This window comes from Microcaecilia unicolor, chromosome 9, assembly GCF_901765095.1.
Source record: "Microcaecilia unicolor chromosome 9, aMicUni1.1, whole genome shotgun sequence".
NCBI classification, from domain to species: Eukaryota; Metazoa; Chordata; class Amphibia; order Gymnophiona; family Siphonopidae; genus Microcaecilia; species Microcaecilia unicolor.
In genome coordinates, this window is record NC_044039.1 from 204,196,936 (window position 1) to 204,215,320 (window position 18,385).

General features: G+C 42.6%; 1 protein-coding gene across 2 annotated transcripts in view; it reads right to left on the reverse strand.

Moving 5' to 3' along the window:
• Positions 1-18,385, reverse strand: part of PPP4R4 (protein phosphatase 4 regulatory subunit 4) — a gene marked incomplete in the record, with an annotated part of 442,181 nt that overhangs the window by 20,494 nt on the left and 403,302 nt on the right. For both annotated transcript variants that reach the window (XM_030214960.1, XM_030214959.1), the window contains 1 exon segment: positions 8,842-8,935. In XM_030214960.1, coding sequence (XP_030070820.1) covers positions 8,842-8,935 — 94 coding nt within the window.

Sequence of the window (18,385 nt, forward strand, 5' to 3'; positions counted from 1 at the left end):
ACGAAGAGCCCGAGAACAACACGTTCCACTGGGCTAGTCTCGCTACCTGAGTCCGCCTTTGAAGCAGGGAACACAGACTGCAGTTCTGAGGGCGGTGCTCGGCCCCCAGACACTGAAGACACGACGAGTGTCGATCAGTGAGCGAGATAACCCGGGCGCACTGGGTGCACTTCTTGAAGCCGCTGGAAGGCTTCGATGTCATGGGCGGAAAAATCACGCCGGCGAAATCAAAAGCCGAAATGGCGAAAATTGAAGCACCAAAATTTAGAGGGAGAAAAAATCTCGACCGAGGCCAAAAAGAGGCCTACCCCGACGACGAAAGAAAACTTACCGGGGCAAAAAGCTGGAAGTACGGGGAGGATTGACACGAAACCCGGTGGAGGGTTTCCGGAGCACTTCCCGACTTTAGAAAAGCTTTTCCGAAGAAAAAAACACGCTCAAAAAACAATTTGGACGCGCGAGGTCAACTTTCCGGGGCCCGACACGGCGAAACACGACCGTACCGAGTGCGGACAAAAGAAGACTGGCCGGCTCGAGCCGGTTTCGGGCGGGAAGACGGCCGCGCATGCGCGGTGCGCGCGGGCGCGCGAGGGCTAGCAAAGGACTTTGCTAGTGAAGTTTCCGATTGGAGGGGCTGCCGTGGACGTCACCCATCAGTGAGAACAAGCAGCCTGCTTGTCCTCGGAGAACCCACTGTACCCACATGTAGGTGCCCCCCTTCACCCATAAGGGCTATGGTAATGGTGTAGAGTTGTGGGGAGTGGGTTTGGGGGGATTTGGGGGGATTTGGGGGGCTTAGCACCCAAGGGAAGGGAGCTATGCACCTGGGAGCTATTTGTGTATTTTTTAAACATTTTTAGAAGTGCTCCCTAGGGTGCCCGGTTGGTGTCCTGGCATGTGAGGGGGACCAGTGCACTACAAATGCTGGCTCCTCCCAAGACCAAATGCCTTGGATTTCGCTGGGTTTGAGATGGCCGGCAGTTTTTTTCCATTATTGCTGAAAAACAAACCCGGCAAACTCTGGCATTTGGCTGGGCTAAACCGTATTATCGAAAAAAAAGATGGCCGGCCATCTTTTTCAAAAATACGGTTCCGGCCAGCTGTTGTGCTGCCGCCAAAATAGATTGCCGGTGACCTATTTCGCCGGCGACGTTCGATTATGCCCCTCTAAGTTATACACTTATCTCCAGCATTTAGGCAACAGCATTTATATCAGGTCTATGGCTGGTCTAAGTGCTTACACCTAACTGCAAGTGCACATATATATCTAGTTACACTAGTATAGAAGAACATAAACGTAAGCCGCATTGAGCCTGCTTTGAGTGGGCAAGCGCGGGATACAAATGTAATAAGTAAATAATAAACATTGCCATACTGGAACAGACCGAAGGTCCATCAAGATCCCAGAACAGTAAAACAGATTTTATGCTGCTTATCCTAGAAATAAGCAGTGGATTTTCCCAAGTCTATCTTATGGACTTTCCTTTTAGGAAATTATCCAAACCCTGCTAAACTAACCGCTTTTACCACATTCTCTGGCAACGAATTTCACAGCTTAATTACGGTAAGGCCGGTAAGCCTCACTTCGATTATTGGAAAAGTAATGGAAGCCATGCTGAAGGAAAGGATAGTGAATTTCCTGGAAGCAAATAAGTTGCAAGATCCAAGACAACATGGTTTTACCAAAGGGAAATCGTGCCAAACGAATCTCATTGAATTCTTTGACTGGGTGACCGGAGAATTAAATCAAGGACGTGCTATGGACGTAATCTACTTAGATTTCAGCAAAGCTTTTGACATGGTTCCCCACAGGAGGCTCTTGAATAAACTAGAAGGGCTGAAGATAGGACCTGAAGTAGTGAACTGGATTAGGAACTGGTTGACGGGCAGACGCCAGAGGGTGGTGGTAAATGGAGTTCGCTCGGGGGAGAGAAAGGTGAGTAGTGGAGTGCCTCAGGGATCGGTGCTGGGGCCAATTCTATTCAATATATTTATGAGTGATATTGCCGAAGGGTTAGAAGGTAAAGTTTGCCTTTTTGCGGATGACACTAAGATTTGCAACAGAGTGGACACCACGGAGGGAGTGGAAAGCATGAAAAAAGATCTGCAGAAGCTAGAAGAATGGTCTAACGTTTGGCAATTAAAATTCAATGCGAAGAAATGCAAAGTGATGCACTTAAGGAGTAGAAATCCACGGGAGACGTATGTGTTAGGCGGGGAGAGTCTGATAGGTACGGACGGGGAGAGGGATCTTGGGGTGATAGTATCTGAGGACCTGAAGGCAACGAAACAGTGTGACAAGGCGGTGGCTGTAGCTAGAAGATTGCTAGGCTGTATAGAGAGAGGTGTGACCAGAAGAAGAAAAGAGGTTTTAATACCCCTGTATAAGACATTGGTGAGGCCCCACCTGCAGTATTGTGTTGAGTTTTGGAGGCTGTATCTTGTGAAGGATGTAAAAAGAATTGAAGCGGTGCAAAGAAAAGCTACGAGAATGGTATGGGATTTGCGTTACAAGACGTATGAGGAGAGACTTGCTGAACTAAACATGTATACTCTGGAGGAAAGGAGAAACAGGGGTGATATGATACAGACGTTCAAATATTTGAAAGGTATTAATCTGCAAACAAACCTTTTCTGGAGAGGGGAAGGCGGTAGAACGAGAGGACATGAAATGAGATTGAAGGGGGGCAGACTCAAGAAAAATGTCAGGAAGTATTTTTTTCACGGAGAGAGTGGTGGATACTTGGAATGCCCTCCCGCGGGAGGTGGTGGAGAGGAAAACGGTAACGGAATTCAAACATGCATGAGATAAACATAAAGGAATCCTCCTCAGAAGGAAGGGATCCCCAGAAGCTTAGCCGGCGGTGGGAGGTGGGGATAGTGCTGGGTAGACTTATACGGTCTGTGCCAGAGCTGGTGGTGGGAGGTGGGGCAGGTGGTTGGGAGGTGGGGATAGTGCTGGGCAGACTTATACGGTCTGTGTCCTGAAAAAGACAGGTACAAATCAAGGTAAGGTATACACAAAAAATGTTGAGCAGACTGGGTGGACCGTGCAGGTCTTTTTCTGCCGTCATCTACTATGTTACTATGTTGAATGAAGAAATATTTTCTCCATTTTGTTTTAAATTTACTACTTAGTAGCTTCATTGCGTGTCTCCTACTCCTAGTATTTTTGGAAAGGGTAAACAAGCGATTCATGTCTACCCGTTCCACTCCAAACAATATTATATAGACCTCTATCATTTCTCCTCTCCCTGTGACCTGTATTTGTGACCTAGATTTGCCACTGTTGGGGACGGGGTGCTGGGCTGGATGGACCATTGGTCTGATCCAGTATGGCTATTCTTATGTTCTCCAAGCTGAAGAGCCCTAGCCGCTTTAGCCTTTCCTCATAGGAAAGTCCCATCCCCTTTATCATTTTTGTCACCTTCTCTGCACCAACGACAAGCAGGATACAGTTTTGCTCCCAAGCATCCTTTCTAGAAGTGTTTGCAGGAGGCTCATTGTAAACGTGTGCACCTTTCTGCCCGCCATTGTCATACAGGACCAGCTCAGTCTTCATTTTTTCATGGAGCGGCAAGGATATGCTTTTCATGTTGCCCCACACAGCTTGCATCTTTGTCTTTATTTTCTCTTTGTGGTGTCAATCTGTAAGTTGATTGTGTGGGGCCACATCCCTTTTAATTTCCTTAGTCAGGTTTTTTGGCATTTTTTTCCTTTATTTTCCATGGCCCTCTAGGCCCCTTTAGACCTTAGGCACCCAGCCAGCACAGTTTTCACCATTGAGCTGTTTGATTTTACTGTAGCTATTTCTCCTGACAGAAACAGTTTGAGTTCTGGCTGTTTTTATTTTGCTTTTCTGTCTGTTTCTATGTGCATTTCTTAAACATCTTTAAGAAATGCACGTAGAAACAAATAAAAACGCTATAAAAAAAATAAAAACGCCAGTACTCAAACCAAAATATCATAAGCCTGCTCAAACAATGTTAATTTAATTTTTTTTCCTAAAAAGCAACAGGGAAGGTTCATATCAAGGGATCTATACCTGAAAAATGCTCTTGGTGAAGAGTCATGCATCAACTGCTAAATTCTTATTGTGAGAACAAAGCTAACAAGACAGGAAGTACAGAATATCCAAATATTTTTAGGTAGTCAGGTGCATGGCTACAAGAAAAGCTTATGCACCAATACCAAGATTGTAAAATTAATCTAAATTCAATAGGCAACCAATGATGTTGTGTCAGATACGATGTAATGTGCTGTCAAAATGAGTCCAGGCCATCCTCCTACTTAATCAAGGGGCTCCCTTACCAACACCAAGACCTTGGAGTATAAAAGACAGGACCAGGCTGAGGTTAAGGAGGCCCAGGGTGAGAAGAGTTGAATCCCCAGTATATAACGCTGAAGCTACAGTTCCATAATCGCGACCTGGCTGAGATAAGCCAGGTTCAGAACTCGGCTGCGCTTTATCTTCCCCCAAAACCGATATGCTCATATCACCCCTCTCCTCAAGTCACTTCACTGGCTTCCGATCAGGTACCGCATACAATTCAAGCTCCTCCTACTAACTTACAAATGCACTCAATCTGCAGCCCCTCACTACCTCTCTACCCTCATCTCCCCTTACGCCCCTACCCGTAACCTCCGATCACAAGACAAATCCCTCCTCTCAGTACCCTTCTCCACCACCGCCAACTCCAGGCTCCGCCCTTTCTGCCTCGCCTCACCTTATGCCTGGAATAAACTCCCCGAGCCCATACGCCAAGCCCCCTCCCTATCCATCTTCAAATCCCTACTCAAAGCCCACCTCTTCAATGTCGCTTTTGGCACCTAACCATTGTACCTCTACCCAAGAAATCTAGACTGTTCCAATTTTTAATTGTCTGCACTCCTTGTCCTTTTGTCCTTCTTGTCGTTTAGATTGTAAGCTCCTTTGAGCAGGGACTGTCCTTCTTTGTTTTTTGTACAGCATTGCGTAACCCTGGTAGCGCTCTAGAAATGTTAAATAGTAGTAGTAGATTTGTTATTGCCAGATTGAACCTTGTAAGTTTTGCTGTGGTCTGGCTAGAGCCAGACCTGAACCTCAGCAAAGAACCAAGAACCATTCGGCTGTGTTTGGGGTGTGGCAATCCCAGCAGTCACAGACTGTGTTTGGCCTACCACCAGAGACTTTCTTACAACAGAAGGTCCTGGACAGAAGTTTCCTATCCTATATCTTGGGTCCGGTGAAAGGAATAGGCCTGAGGATTCCTTTGAATAAATACTTATTTTGGTTACACCCCTTTGTCCGGCTGTGTTATTTATGACCCACTCCCCAACCCTCGCTTGGGATCTCACATATGGTGAATGCAATACTCAATGTGCGGTCGCACCATGGAACGATACAGAGGCATTATAGTATTTTCGGTCTTATTCACCATCCCTTCCCTAATAATTCCAAGCATCCTGTTTGATTTTTTGGCCGCCGCTGCACACTGAGCAGAAGATTTCAGCGTATAATCTACAACGACACCTAGATCTTTTTCTTGAGTGCTGACCCCCAAAGTGGACTCTAGCATCAGGTAACTATGATTCAGATCATTCTTTCCAATGTGCATCACCTTGCATTTGTCCACATTAAATTTCATCTGCCATTTGGATGCCCAGCCTTCCAATTTTCTAAGGTCTTCCTGCAATATTTCACAGTCCACACATGTTTTAACAACCTTGAATTTGTGTCATCTGCAAATTTAATCACCTCATTCGTCGTTTCGATTTCCAAATATAGAGGAGGGTGCTATGGAAGTGAATTTGATAGCCACTCATGACGTATTGTTGTGGAAACTGCCCAGTCAAGAACCAGAAATTGTGTATTACAACACCGTGCTCCCGATTGGCCTACATGGAGCTCCAGCTACCTTCCACAGCCTTGTAGACCACCTACTTAGACCTCATGGCAGCTATATGCTTACCTAGACAACATTATCATCTATGGTAAAGGGAAGGGAAATGGGACTTGATACACCGCCTTTCTGTGGTATTTTGCAACTACATTCAAAGCGGTTTACATATATACAGGTACTTATTTTGTACCTGGGGTAATGGAGGGTTAAGTGACTTGCCCACAGTCACAAGGAGCTGCAGTGGTAATCGAACTCAGTTCCCCAGCATCAAAGTCCGCAGCATTAACCACTAGGCTACTCCTCCGCTCCAGTCTAAAGACTGGAAGACCCAGCATATCCAAGTAGAAGTACTGGATAATCTGCGGACCACTGGGTTAACAGCGAATCCCAAAAAGTGTTTCTTGAGAGGACAAGAAGTCCAGTATCTGGGGTACTCAGTCAGGAAAGGACAGGTGAGACCCCAGATCTGGAAGGTAGAGGCCATAACCCAGGTGCCAGTAGCCCAGATGAAGAAGCAAGTACAAGCCTTCCTCAAACTCATTGGTTACTATCGCCAGTTTGTTCCAGAGTTTGCTGAGAAAGCAGAACTGCTAATATGTCTATTACAGAAGAAAGCTCCATAGAAGTTATACTGCACTGAAGACTGAATGGAGCTTTTCAACTCTAATGAGAGATATCTGTTCAGAACCAGTGCTGGTGAGTCTGGACTTCAACCAACCCTTCATTGTGCAGTCTGATGCTTCAGATGTTGGATTCAGGGCCTTTTTAGCCCAGGAAGTAGATGGGGAAGACCACCCAGTGGCCTACATTAGCAGGAAGCTGTTCCTGAAAGAAAAAAAAATCATGCAGTAATTGAGAAGGAGACTCTGTCTGTCAAGTGTGCCCTGGAAACATTTCAGTATTATTTGTTGGGGTGACACTTCTTGTTGGTCACAGACCATCAACTCCTTCAATGGATGGCTCGACATACAGATTCCAATGCATGTGTAATGCGCTGGTCCCTTAGCCTTCAGCCCTTTAGCTATCAGATGAGACATCAGGCAGGCCGAGAGCATGCTAATACAGACTTTGTATCCTGGGAGGTGGACCCTTAAATGGCAGGCACTCAACAGGGCACAGTTGAGCTGAGGAATAGGATATGTGAGGGGGTTGATAGAACAGTACCCTTCACCCTTAGGAAAAGTTCCCCCAATAGCCACCTTAAGAACAGTCCCTCTAATAGCCGGGGTCACCTTAAGGAGCACTGGTCCTGCCCCAGGAGGAAGTGAGCCGGGAAGGGCGGAGCCCAGACCTGGAAGCATAAAAGACAGGGCCAGACTGAGGTTAAGGAGGCCCAGGGAGAGAAGAGTTGAATCCCCAGCATATGACGCTGAAGCTACAGTTTCATAATTGCAACCTGGCTGAGGTAAGCCATTTGTTCTTGCCAGATTGAACCTTATAAGTTCTGCTTTGGCTGCAGCCAGACTTGAACCTCAGCAGAGAACCAAGAACTATTTGGCTGGCGTGGCAACCCTGGCAGTCGCAGACTGTGTTTGGACTACCGCCAGAGGCTTGCTTACAACTGAATATCTTGGACTGCAGAAGTTTCCTATCCTATATTTCAAGACCTGTGAAAGAAACAAGCCCAAGGATTCCTTTGAATAAATACTTATTTTTGGATTCACTCCTTTGTCCGGCTGTGTTATTTACCGGCCCACTCCACAACCCTCGCTCGGGATCTCACATCCACTTTGAATTGTGGTTCTTTGTCAAGTTTAGTAGAATATAAATTCTGTTAAATAAAAAAGACCATTTACAAACACTTCTTTTCTGGATGAACTCTCTAAACGCCTGCTATAATCAATGGCCAGACTAACCACAATGACCTTGGAGTCTATCAGTTTTGACACCAGTATGAAATCTCTGTGCACAACTATGATTATGGAGCCTCTTTGAAGTTTTATTGTATTTTCCAAGAAGACATAACTATAGTGTGAATATGTGCATGTGTTTAAGAATTTGAGCAAAAAGTGTGCTCACCTGTGGTTTGTTCTGGCAAAGAGAAATGAGTGTAAGAAGCCTTGAACTATTACAGAAAAGGCATAAGAAGTCCTGAGATAAATCCCCCAAATAAAGTAAAAGTAGTCATCCCATCCCAAGGGACAATGGATACAGTTGCACATCATCTCATTCTTTTTCTGTTCCTTTGCACTTCATGGAGATAGTTCTGTTGCACATACTCGAAAAAGGTAATACCAGGTTCAAGTGTGATATTAAGTATTGGTCTTTTTTGAGCACTCGATAAATAGCATTGAGTAGCAGCATGTTCAGCAAACCTTCATTTTCGTATGTTATTTTCTCATTCACATGTACGGCTACCTTCTAGGTCCACTCAAACATGCCTGAACAGGCGTCTTGCACAGCATTCTATTTTGAGTGCATACCAGGGTCACTTATTTCATAGGCTTCCATGATCTATTATGTTCTCATATAACATTCGTGGAGTTCTGAAGCAGAAACATTATCCTAATACTATACGGGGGGTAAGTTTCAATAAACTGCTAAGTTTCAAGGTACATGGCTGTTTTTGTACCTATATACTACCCAGGCAATTTTCATTTGAAAATGAGTTAAAAGAAAAGAAAAAGAAAGGAAAACAGACAAATTTCAAGATCTCTATACTCTGCACTTGCTATATCTATGGCCCAACTGTGCAATACATGCGTATGTCTGAAAATTGAATATCCTCTCTTCCAATCTAAACACACATCTGAGAAAGTCAGTTCTTCAGTGGCCAAATATTGATACTGGATCATAAAGTCTCTATGGCTTTGTAAGGTACTATGAGAATGCAAACTACTTTAGAAATTAAAATGATTATTTATTAACATAAGCAGAAAATGTACTTTTCCAGCATTTATAAAGAAGAGTAAGCTAGTGATCTTTTGAACACAGAATTAAGAAATTTAAGAAATCATACTTGGGATATTTCTCTAAGGTGCCATGCTTGGAATTAATTGCATGATGACTAAAAGATCGACTTCGAACCAGCTTGGTCTTCTTGACTTCTTTACCTGGACCAAATTAACAAAAATACAAGAGAATAAATTCAAATCTCTTTATCAGTGATTTATATACTTACTAGGAATATGGGTATACTTCAAACTATCTCATTTTTACAGCAGCAAACCATTAGAAACATCAGCCTGCTGTAATGATTGGGTGCAACAATGTGATTATGCCCTGGATTTCTGTAATAAATAGACAACCAGTTATATTATACATTCTGATCTATTCAAATTCCCTCTATAACTTTAATAGACAACATATATCTTCACTTTTCTACCCTATGGTACAACAGTAAAAATTCTGTATCCAACTAAGAGCTGTAATACACAGATGAAGGCGGATAAAGACCATATGGCCTATCCAGTCTGCCCATCCATGTCATCTACTATCCCTTTGAGATCCTATGTACTTGTCTCAAGCTTTCTTGAATTCAGATTCAGTCTTCGTCTCCACTACCTAGGAGGAAGAAAAGAATTTCCTCAGGTTACTCCTGAGTCTGTCCTCTTTCACCTTTATTCTATGTCCCCTTATTCCAGAACTTCCTTTCAACTGAAAGAGGCTTGCCTCCTGTGAATTTATGTCATGGAGGTATCTAAACATCTCTATCATATCTCCTCTTTCCTGCCTTTCTTCCAAAGTAATACAGCAAAATGACAACAGTGATGCAATCTGTCAAGCACTGAGACTCCCCAAGTCAACCTGTTTTCTTTCTGGGCTTCCGGTTCAACTAGAATCAGGTTTCACTGGGCTATGGTGTCATGAGCCTTTAAGTGCAACTATCAATGGATTTGTTTTCTTATTTTATACCCTCCTCCCGCATTACTTAGCTCAGTTAGACTACCACTGAAGTTCAAGTCCTTAGCATGGGCTTTCTCCAAATCCCTGCAATTGTGGGCAACATGTCTCACTACTAAGTTCTGGTGTTATAGAACAGTTTTAGACCAGGGGTGAAGCCATGGGTGAGCCTGAATTTATCCACTTTTGCCTTGGGCCCACCTATCAGGTGCACCAATCATGTAGCTGGTGGGGATCCTCATGCCCCATCAGCTGAAGAAATCCAGAGCTGCCCCGCATCAGCTAAAGCAAGGCAGTCAATGGAAGCTGAGTGCTCACCCATATTAACTAATGCCCCCCCACAAGAATTCAGTTCTGGCTATGCTACTGGCTTGGAATCTTATTATCCAAACGTTGCAAATGTTGTCTCTGCAGTATCCCTAGCCATAGCTGGCATGAGGAATAGACAGCTGACCTTGGAATTAAGCCAAGCTCCTCTGTATGGCAGTGACTACATCCTCTGTTTTTATTCCTTTTCTATAATCCTTGCTAGCAAACTTACTAAAGCAAAACTCTTAGCTGAGAATCTGACAAATGTGCTCAAATCACCAAGTAAATGTTGCTCATGAGTGATGGTTAGGACACCCTCTCAGAAACTGTGAATACTTCTCTCACACTCTTGGTCATCAAAGAAGCAGAGGTTAGGTCTAAGACTAACACAGTGGTGCAGCAGTAGTGATAGGAAACCCCCTCATAGTAAAACGTGAGTGCCTAAATGTAAGTGCCGTTTGCATACCCAGATTATAGAATGCTTAGCACTAACGTGCATGTTATAGATTTGCACGAAAGCTCTAGTTTGGTGCTAAGCAGTACTCTATAATCTTAGTGTGTAATTTGTATAGGGCACAAATGCAAAGGGCATTCACATGGGTGGGGCATGGGGGATCTGCCACAATTATGCACCTATTATTTACACACTAAAGTGCCACATCTAGGTGCATGCATTTATACCTGCTATAGCCATGGCATAAGTGAGCTGACTAAATGCTGCCATGTATGTTAATTTATGCTAGTATTCTATAATGGAATCTGGGCAACCCCTTATAGCATTTTGGCACGCTTTATAGAAGCTGCCCTAAAATAACTTTAGATACCAGTCTGTGACATTTGGTTCATAAGTGTGCCCGGATTGCTTGCATGCACATATAACTATAAATTAATATCTATATACGATTGACTTGTGGGTGCTAAAAGGTTTTTGGGCAAATACAATGTACACAAAACCAGGGCTGTGTGAAAACATGAAATAAATATTTGAAAATAGCTACAATTTCATTTAAAATGAAGAATAACCAAACTTTATTTTTGGCTGTGCATATCCCTAGACTACATGAAATATCAGTGCTCAAGTGGGCAACTGTGTATTTAAAAGACTGAGGCCAAAATATTGAAACAGAAAGAAAGGGACAAAAGAGTTTTTCCACTGGCACGAGTGGGAAGTAAACATTTTGAAAGAGATCAAAAGGAATAAACAGGCAGCATTCAAGTAGCGTGTGTGTATGTGTGTGTGTGTCTGGCTTTGATGAAATGCTTGCCTTCAGACATGTGGACCTGGTATACCCTGTTCTTTTATTACTGGGAAAAGATTTTACAGAATTGTAATTACTTATCTGGCGATGCTGTTTTCTTAAGATAGTATGCACTGTTAGATCAACTGACCTGACAAATGCAAAGATGGATAACCTTATACATTCTAGAACTTTCTTCAAGTGCACACACCACTCAGTGGGTTTAGAATCCTTGGCAAGAATCAATTTCAGTTCCTTTTAATAGTGTTTAAATGAAGCAACAAAAGAAAACTCTTAAATGGAGAGGTGGGTGGGTTGTGTGACTGTACTAGAACTCTACCTCAAAGAACAGTAATTAGAGGCAAGTAATTACCCTTTCTCCAAAAGATAGCATCTATAAAGGAGTCATACTAAAGACTAGCTAAAAATTGTTTGTCGAGGGCAAAAAAGAATAAAAATGTACCTTGAAATAAAGGAATAGTTATTCTGTGCAGAAGTCTAACACTACTTTAAGCAGCAACTCTGGATGGGAATTTATCATCAAGATCTGAAGTTAACAATGTTTGGGCTCAAGGGTTGTTATCAAAAGCGTACATTTTCAGAGCAAATTTATAAATGGGTTCAGGGTCATGCTATCACATCAAAAGGAACATTTCTCCCATTCTAGTTTAAGGGTAGGCAAACCTTTAGGCCCAATCCAGGTTGGGAAGAGTATAATTGTATGGTTTATAATGTGATAGGAAACCCAGATCCCTGTTAATTCCTGTCAGATGGGTATCAAAATACATAATTTTATGGTTTTATGTTTTAAAACAACCCAGGAATGTAAGGCCTTTGAAGTTAGGATGATGAAATATTTGGACACCCATTTGAAAGAACTTAACAAGGATTTCAGTTTCTTATCACATTATAAACTATAAATTATACTGCTTTGTTACCTTCTGATTACCATCTGATTACTCCTTTCCTTCAAGACTATTATTGAAATAAATACATAAATATTGCCATACTGGGAAAGACCAAAGGCCCATCGAGCCCAGCATCCTGTTTCGAACAGTGGCCAATCCAGGTTACAAATACCCGGCAAGATCGCAAAAATGTAGAAAACATTTTATACTGCTTATCCCAGAAATAGTGGATTTTCTCCAAGTCCATTTAATAACGGTCTATGGACTTTTCCTTTAGAAAGCCGTCCAAACCTTTTTAAAACTCCGCTAAGCTAACCGCCTTTACCACATTCTCTGGCAACGAATTCCAGAGTTTAATTACACGTTGAGTGAAGACAATGTTTCTCTGATTCGTTTTAAATTTACTACATTGTAGCTTCATTGCATGCCCCCTAGTCCTAGTATTTTTGGAAAGCGTGAACAGACGCTTCACATCTACCCGTTCCACTCCACTCATTATTTTATAGACCTCTATCATATCTCCCCTCAGCCGCCTTTTCTCCAAGCTGAAGAGCCCTAGCCGCTTTAGCCGTTCCTCATAGGGAAGTCGTCCCATCCCCTTTATCATTTTCGTCGCCCTTCTCTGCACCTTTTCTAATTCCACTATATCTTTTTTGAGATGCAGCAACCAGAATTGAACACAATATTCGAGGTGCTTTTCATGTTTCTGATATATATTCTGATATTTTGTCATCATTTGCATATACTTGACCTGGAGAAGGTTCTGCCTTTGAAAGTTGGTCAAAAACATATTTAGTAAAAAAAAAAAAAGGTAGATTTTATTTTCCTTTCTTGTGTTTTGCTTCATTTCTATTTATTACCTTTAAAATAGGCTATCATGGCAACATTAACTTTATCCTGGGAGGAGTTAAGGAAAGGATTTTGCTCACATCTAGTCAATGCTAGTTCAACATGACATAAAGGGGCCTTTTTACTAAACAGTGTGAAAAAGTGGCCTGCACTATCCCCAGCTCAGGTCTTTCCCACACACTAACACCACTTTTCTATTTCTACAATAATGGCAATGCACTAATTTTCCCATTAGTGCATGAGTACTTACTGACGCCTATTTTGTAGGCGGTAAAGGCTCACGTGCTAACCACACACTAATCAGTTAACATGCAATTAGTGCAGAACACAGCTATTCTTTGTCCTGAGACCCGCCCCAGCACAAAAAATAAAAACTCTTAGCGTGTGGATATTGCGTGTGCATATGCAAAAACTACCACAGGATGCCTGAGTGGGACACCTAAGCACGTCCTGCAGTAGTGCATTTTAACCTGCGGTAAGCGTGCATTAGTGCTTACCGTAGCTTATTAAAAGGACCTCACTGTCCAAAGAGAAGAGAAGGAACCTAGAGAATCTACTCTGAATTACTCTTTTAATTGGAGAAGATTCAGGCCCCTCAAGATTAAAATGAGTCCACAACACAGTAAGTGCAAGAGGATTAGGTGGCCTAGTCAAACCTTCAAGCTTTGTTCCCCATTAACTGATTTTCCCTAGCACCTCTTCACAGAGAGATGGTTTCTATTCCTTTACTTAGCTTCCTTCGACATATGTCATAGAAACCAACAAAAGACAACTAACCATACTCAAATCCCTGTAATCTCTATATATTAAACACACCTCCGACATTCTAATGAAGCCTCCATAAGTCCCAACATTCTAAATTTGTGGTAGTGTAGATCAAAGTTTGCCCATGAGTGTTTGCCCTGCCCTCGCGTCCTGCAGGCACGCAGGCAGACAGGCGGCCAGCCTGAACGTTGGAGGGAGACAGCCAGCCAGCCACCCACCCAACCAGCCAGCACACTCTCACACAGACAGCCTCACTCTATGTCACACACACACACTCGCACATTCACTCTGTCTCTCTCTCTCTCACACAGTCACTATCACACACACTCTCTCAAACATACACACTATGATGAAAACCTTGCTAGCGCCCGTTTCATTGGTCTCAGAAACGGGCCTTTTTTTTTTACTAGTTTTCAATAATCAATGGAAAACAAGAATGAGGAGACAACAGAATGATAATAATAGACCACCACCAGCCAGCATGAATGACCACGAGCAATATTCCACGGCAACAACTTATAAATGGGAACACTTAGGATACTCATCCATCAAAAGGCTCTCAAGCCAGACCACACAACCTTAGAGCGCTTGCTAGAAATGGACTGCCACAATTCGGTCAGGAACAGTCTTAATACTAAGAGACCTCTTGGAAAAGACAGATATAGGTTTCCTGTTCATCTCAGAGACATGGCTCACTTATGCCGACAGTCCAATCTCACCACACTTATGCCCACCAGGATATGATTTACTCCACGCACACAGAAAGGGTAAAAGAGAGGGAGAACTAGCCATATTCACCAAAACCTTCTTCCAGGCCTCCATAGTGAGTTCAGGAATGCACATTTACAGACAATTCCATAGGAACCACTCAGGCCTGCTTCTCATATACTGCCACCCAGGATCATAGTCTACAGTAGAGACCATATTATAAGAAACTATTGCATCCGTCTTATCACAATTTTCCAGAATTATCATCTTAGGAGACTTAAACCTACACCTAATGCTGGCTTTATGACATTTATTAGACGTTTTTCTCTTTCAAAAATTTGCACCATAGTAACCTATAGAACTTTGTAAGTCTAAGTGCTTTGAAAATGAGCCCCAGAGCATGTTATGGTATGCTACCAAGCAATAGTATACATTATTAATGAAATTGCCCCAAAACAATAAAAAAATGAAAATAACCTATATAAATGACAAGGGATGCAAAATATATTTTTGTGCCTACACACCCTTACAAAGTAAAGACCAATTCAGAATTAATGAGTGAAATAGTAAGTGAACACCTAGTTTCTTTTGCAGGATTAGTTAATTATAATCAGGTGATTACATGATTGGCTAACAAGTAAATCACCCTGTAAAATAAACCTGCATGGCTGAGTTTGCTCATCCTGTTCTATACAAAAGTCTAAAATGTTTGGAGTTTGGCCTATGAAAAAGAGTAGTTGATATGAATTTGTCTGGACAGGGTTACATGACCGTTTCTAAACATCCGGGGCCTACCCATTCCTTATCTGACGGAGAATCTACAAATGGTAAAGTTGAAAACTATAGCGGTTGCTCCACCAAATCATTTTAAGAGCAAATTGGAAAATCATACACAAAACCATAAGGAACCATATGCTAATATCTAAAGATCTATAGGCCTTCCTGTGGCTAATGTAGGAGTTCATGCATCATCTATTAGGGAAAAAAAACCCTGAAAGAAAGGATCGTTAGAAAGAAACCACTGTTTTCTTTTTTTTAAACTTTATGTTTAAGAGTTGCCAGCATACAAAAATTAAGACACAACATACATAACAACCAGACAAAATGTAACAAACCAACTCTATCAGCAAAGCTCACAGAACATAGGAAGGTGCTCCCCGTCTAACAACCCAACTACGAGCCCTATGCTGGTAACATGACAAAAACTAAGCTAAAGAGAATAACTCAACCACCACCAACTCCCCAGATACACACTGGACCCCCCCCCCCCCCAACGACCCTAATAGCTCAGAACAGAAGCACTATCATCAAGGTAACAAAGGTCAAGCTGAGGCAAAGATTATAGATCAATAGGAATAAGAACCCGCAACTTGCCTTTCATACCACATCAGATTCTGTCATATTTCCGATGAGTTCAGATCCCAATAGAAGGGGACTTGCGAAGCTCTCCAATGTCATTTTGGCAGCAAGTAACAGAATCAATATCAATCTGTCCAAATCATTGAGTCGACCCGCTGCTGCCACAACTCCCAACAAACATACATCAAGTGAACCTTTCCCATCCACCCCTGACCACCCATAGATTTGATGCCAAACAGGTATCTAAGTCCTTATGAACAGTGTCCAACAAGGGTAAGTTAGCTTTATATAGATCCTCCACTCACTCTGAGCCTAAGAAATGGAACTCCGAGCTGCTCTTTTGTGGTATTGAATAACAGGGCTTCAGTCTTTGCAGCATTAATGTTAAAATCCGAGATGTTGGAAAACCTGGAAATCACCTTTTCTAAAAAAATCAGGGATCTTCTGCACATAAAAGGACTTTGTGGGCTTCCTTTCCCACCTGGACTGGGCAAATACGATCCTCATTGCGAATGGCCACTGCCAAAGGCTCTATAGCCAACGCAAATAAAAGCGGAGACATAGGACAGCCCTGCCAAACATCCCCAGTGCAGCAAAAAGGCTCAGATTACGTACCATTCACAATGGTACTAGGTGGTTTTAAATAAGGGTCTGAACCCAATACCCAAAGGTACCCCCAAGTCCCACCCGTTCAAGGACTTTGAACAAAAAATCCACTCAACCCTTTCAAAAGTCTTTTCTACATCCAATGTCACCCCCATGGCCACTGTAGAGGGGCACTAAAGGTGTTCCACAATATCAATCACCCTCTATACATTATCTCCCAGAAGGCGGCCTTTAACAAAGCCTGCATGGTCAACATGTATCAGCTTAAGGAGCACAATTTCTAATCTAGGAGGCTAAAAGTTTTGCATGTCAGCATTTAACAATGCAATCGGGCAGTAGCTAGCAGAAGAGGTGGGATTCTTCCCCAGTTTAGGCAATACCACTATTTGAGCTTTGAACATAGAGTCTGGTAGAGGCCTTCCCTGCAGCACTTCATTGAAAATTCTCCAAAGAAGGGAAGCAATCTGACCCTGCCAGCACCTTATTTATTTATTGGGATTTATTAACCACCTTTACGAAGAGATTCACCCAAGCTGGTGTACAGTAGGTACAGTTTAACATAAAACTTACAATTTGGCTACCAGCATAATAGTGAAATAATCAAGAATAAATATAATAACCACCCTGTTTGCTAAAGTTTAGCTCGAGTTATCTGCAGCAAGGCCCTAAATGAGGTAAACTTGAAAACAGTAAATTGGAAACCTAATAATAGAACTACCATGAGACAGTATCAAAAATATACACATTTAACAGCACTGGAATTCAAATACTAGAGATATCATACAATGTTAGCATCATACTAATGATACACCTAATACTTAACCACCTAAATGAAACCGGATAAAAACAGGACTGAGTTTTACGTGTTCCGATTTGTCCAGTTAACCTAGGTAGTTAAGGGGTCCTTTTACTACGCTGTGGGAAAAAGGGCCTTGGGATAGAGATGGGGGGCGTTTTCCCATGTGCTAGGAGGGCCTTTTTTTACTGCAGCGGGTAAAAAGCTCCCCTGTAATATTCCATGGGAGAACCATCTCCTCCAGGAGCCATCATGCACTTAATAGCTTCCAGCACCTCAGCGACTGTGATATCCCTATGAATCCAATCCTGTTCTACCTCCATTATCCTGGGAAACCACGTGGCACTTAGATAGTTATCCATAGCTTCCTCTCAAATACCTCCCTCCCCTCAGCAGCATACAAAGATTGATAAAACTTCCCAAATTCTGCAGTAATACTCAAACTAGAAAACGACATTCTCCCCATTAATTCCCTTTAAGCTCTTCACTCACCTATTACTCCCTTTTTTCCGGAGCTGCCAGGCTAGCAGTTTGCCAGAGGAGCTGATACTTTATCTTTTGGGTATCTAATAAATCTAGCTCTCGTTTCTTTGCTAATAGTTGCTTTTGCACTGCCACCTGTGAATTCTGAACTTGAAGAGCCTGTAATGCCGCAATATCATTCAGTAATTGCCCCCTGTGGAGTGCCCTTTGCTTCTTCTCCTACGCCAGCTTCTGTTTAAGCATGCACACATATAGGCGCTACTCGAATTACATAACAGCCCTGTGGAGTATCTCACGTGTCATTAAAAGTAACAAAGTCAAACCAATGTCTGCAAACCATTGCTGCATATTGGAGTGCAGCAACAAAGCAGTATTGGCCCTCCATTGTTTCACCCCTCCCACACCTACGGAGGTCATACAGACCCCATAGACCATGGCATGGACAGAGATTACAAGAAGGTGGACCCGGAGATCTGCCCACCCAGCCAGCTGAGTATTCAGCCCCAGGAGGTAGTCCAGTCTAGAATAAGACTGAAATATAGAGGAGTAACAAGTATAATCTCTAGAGCTGGGGTTGAAACTTCTCCATACATCTACTAAATTCCAATTGTTCATACAGTCCAGCAAATCCTTACCCTT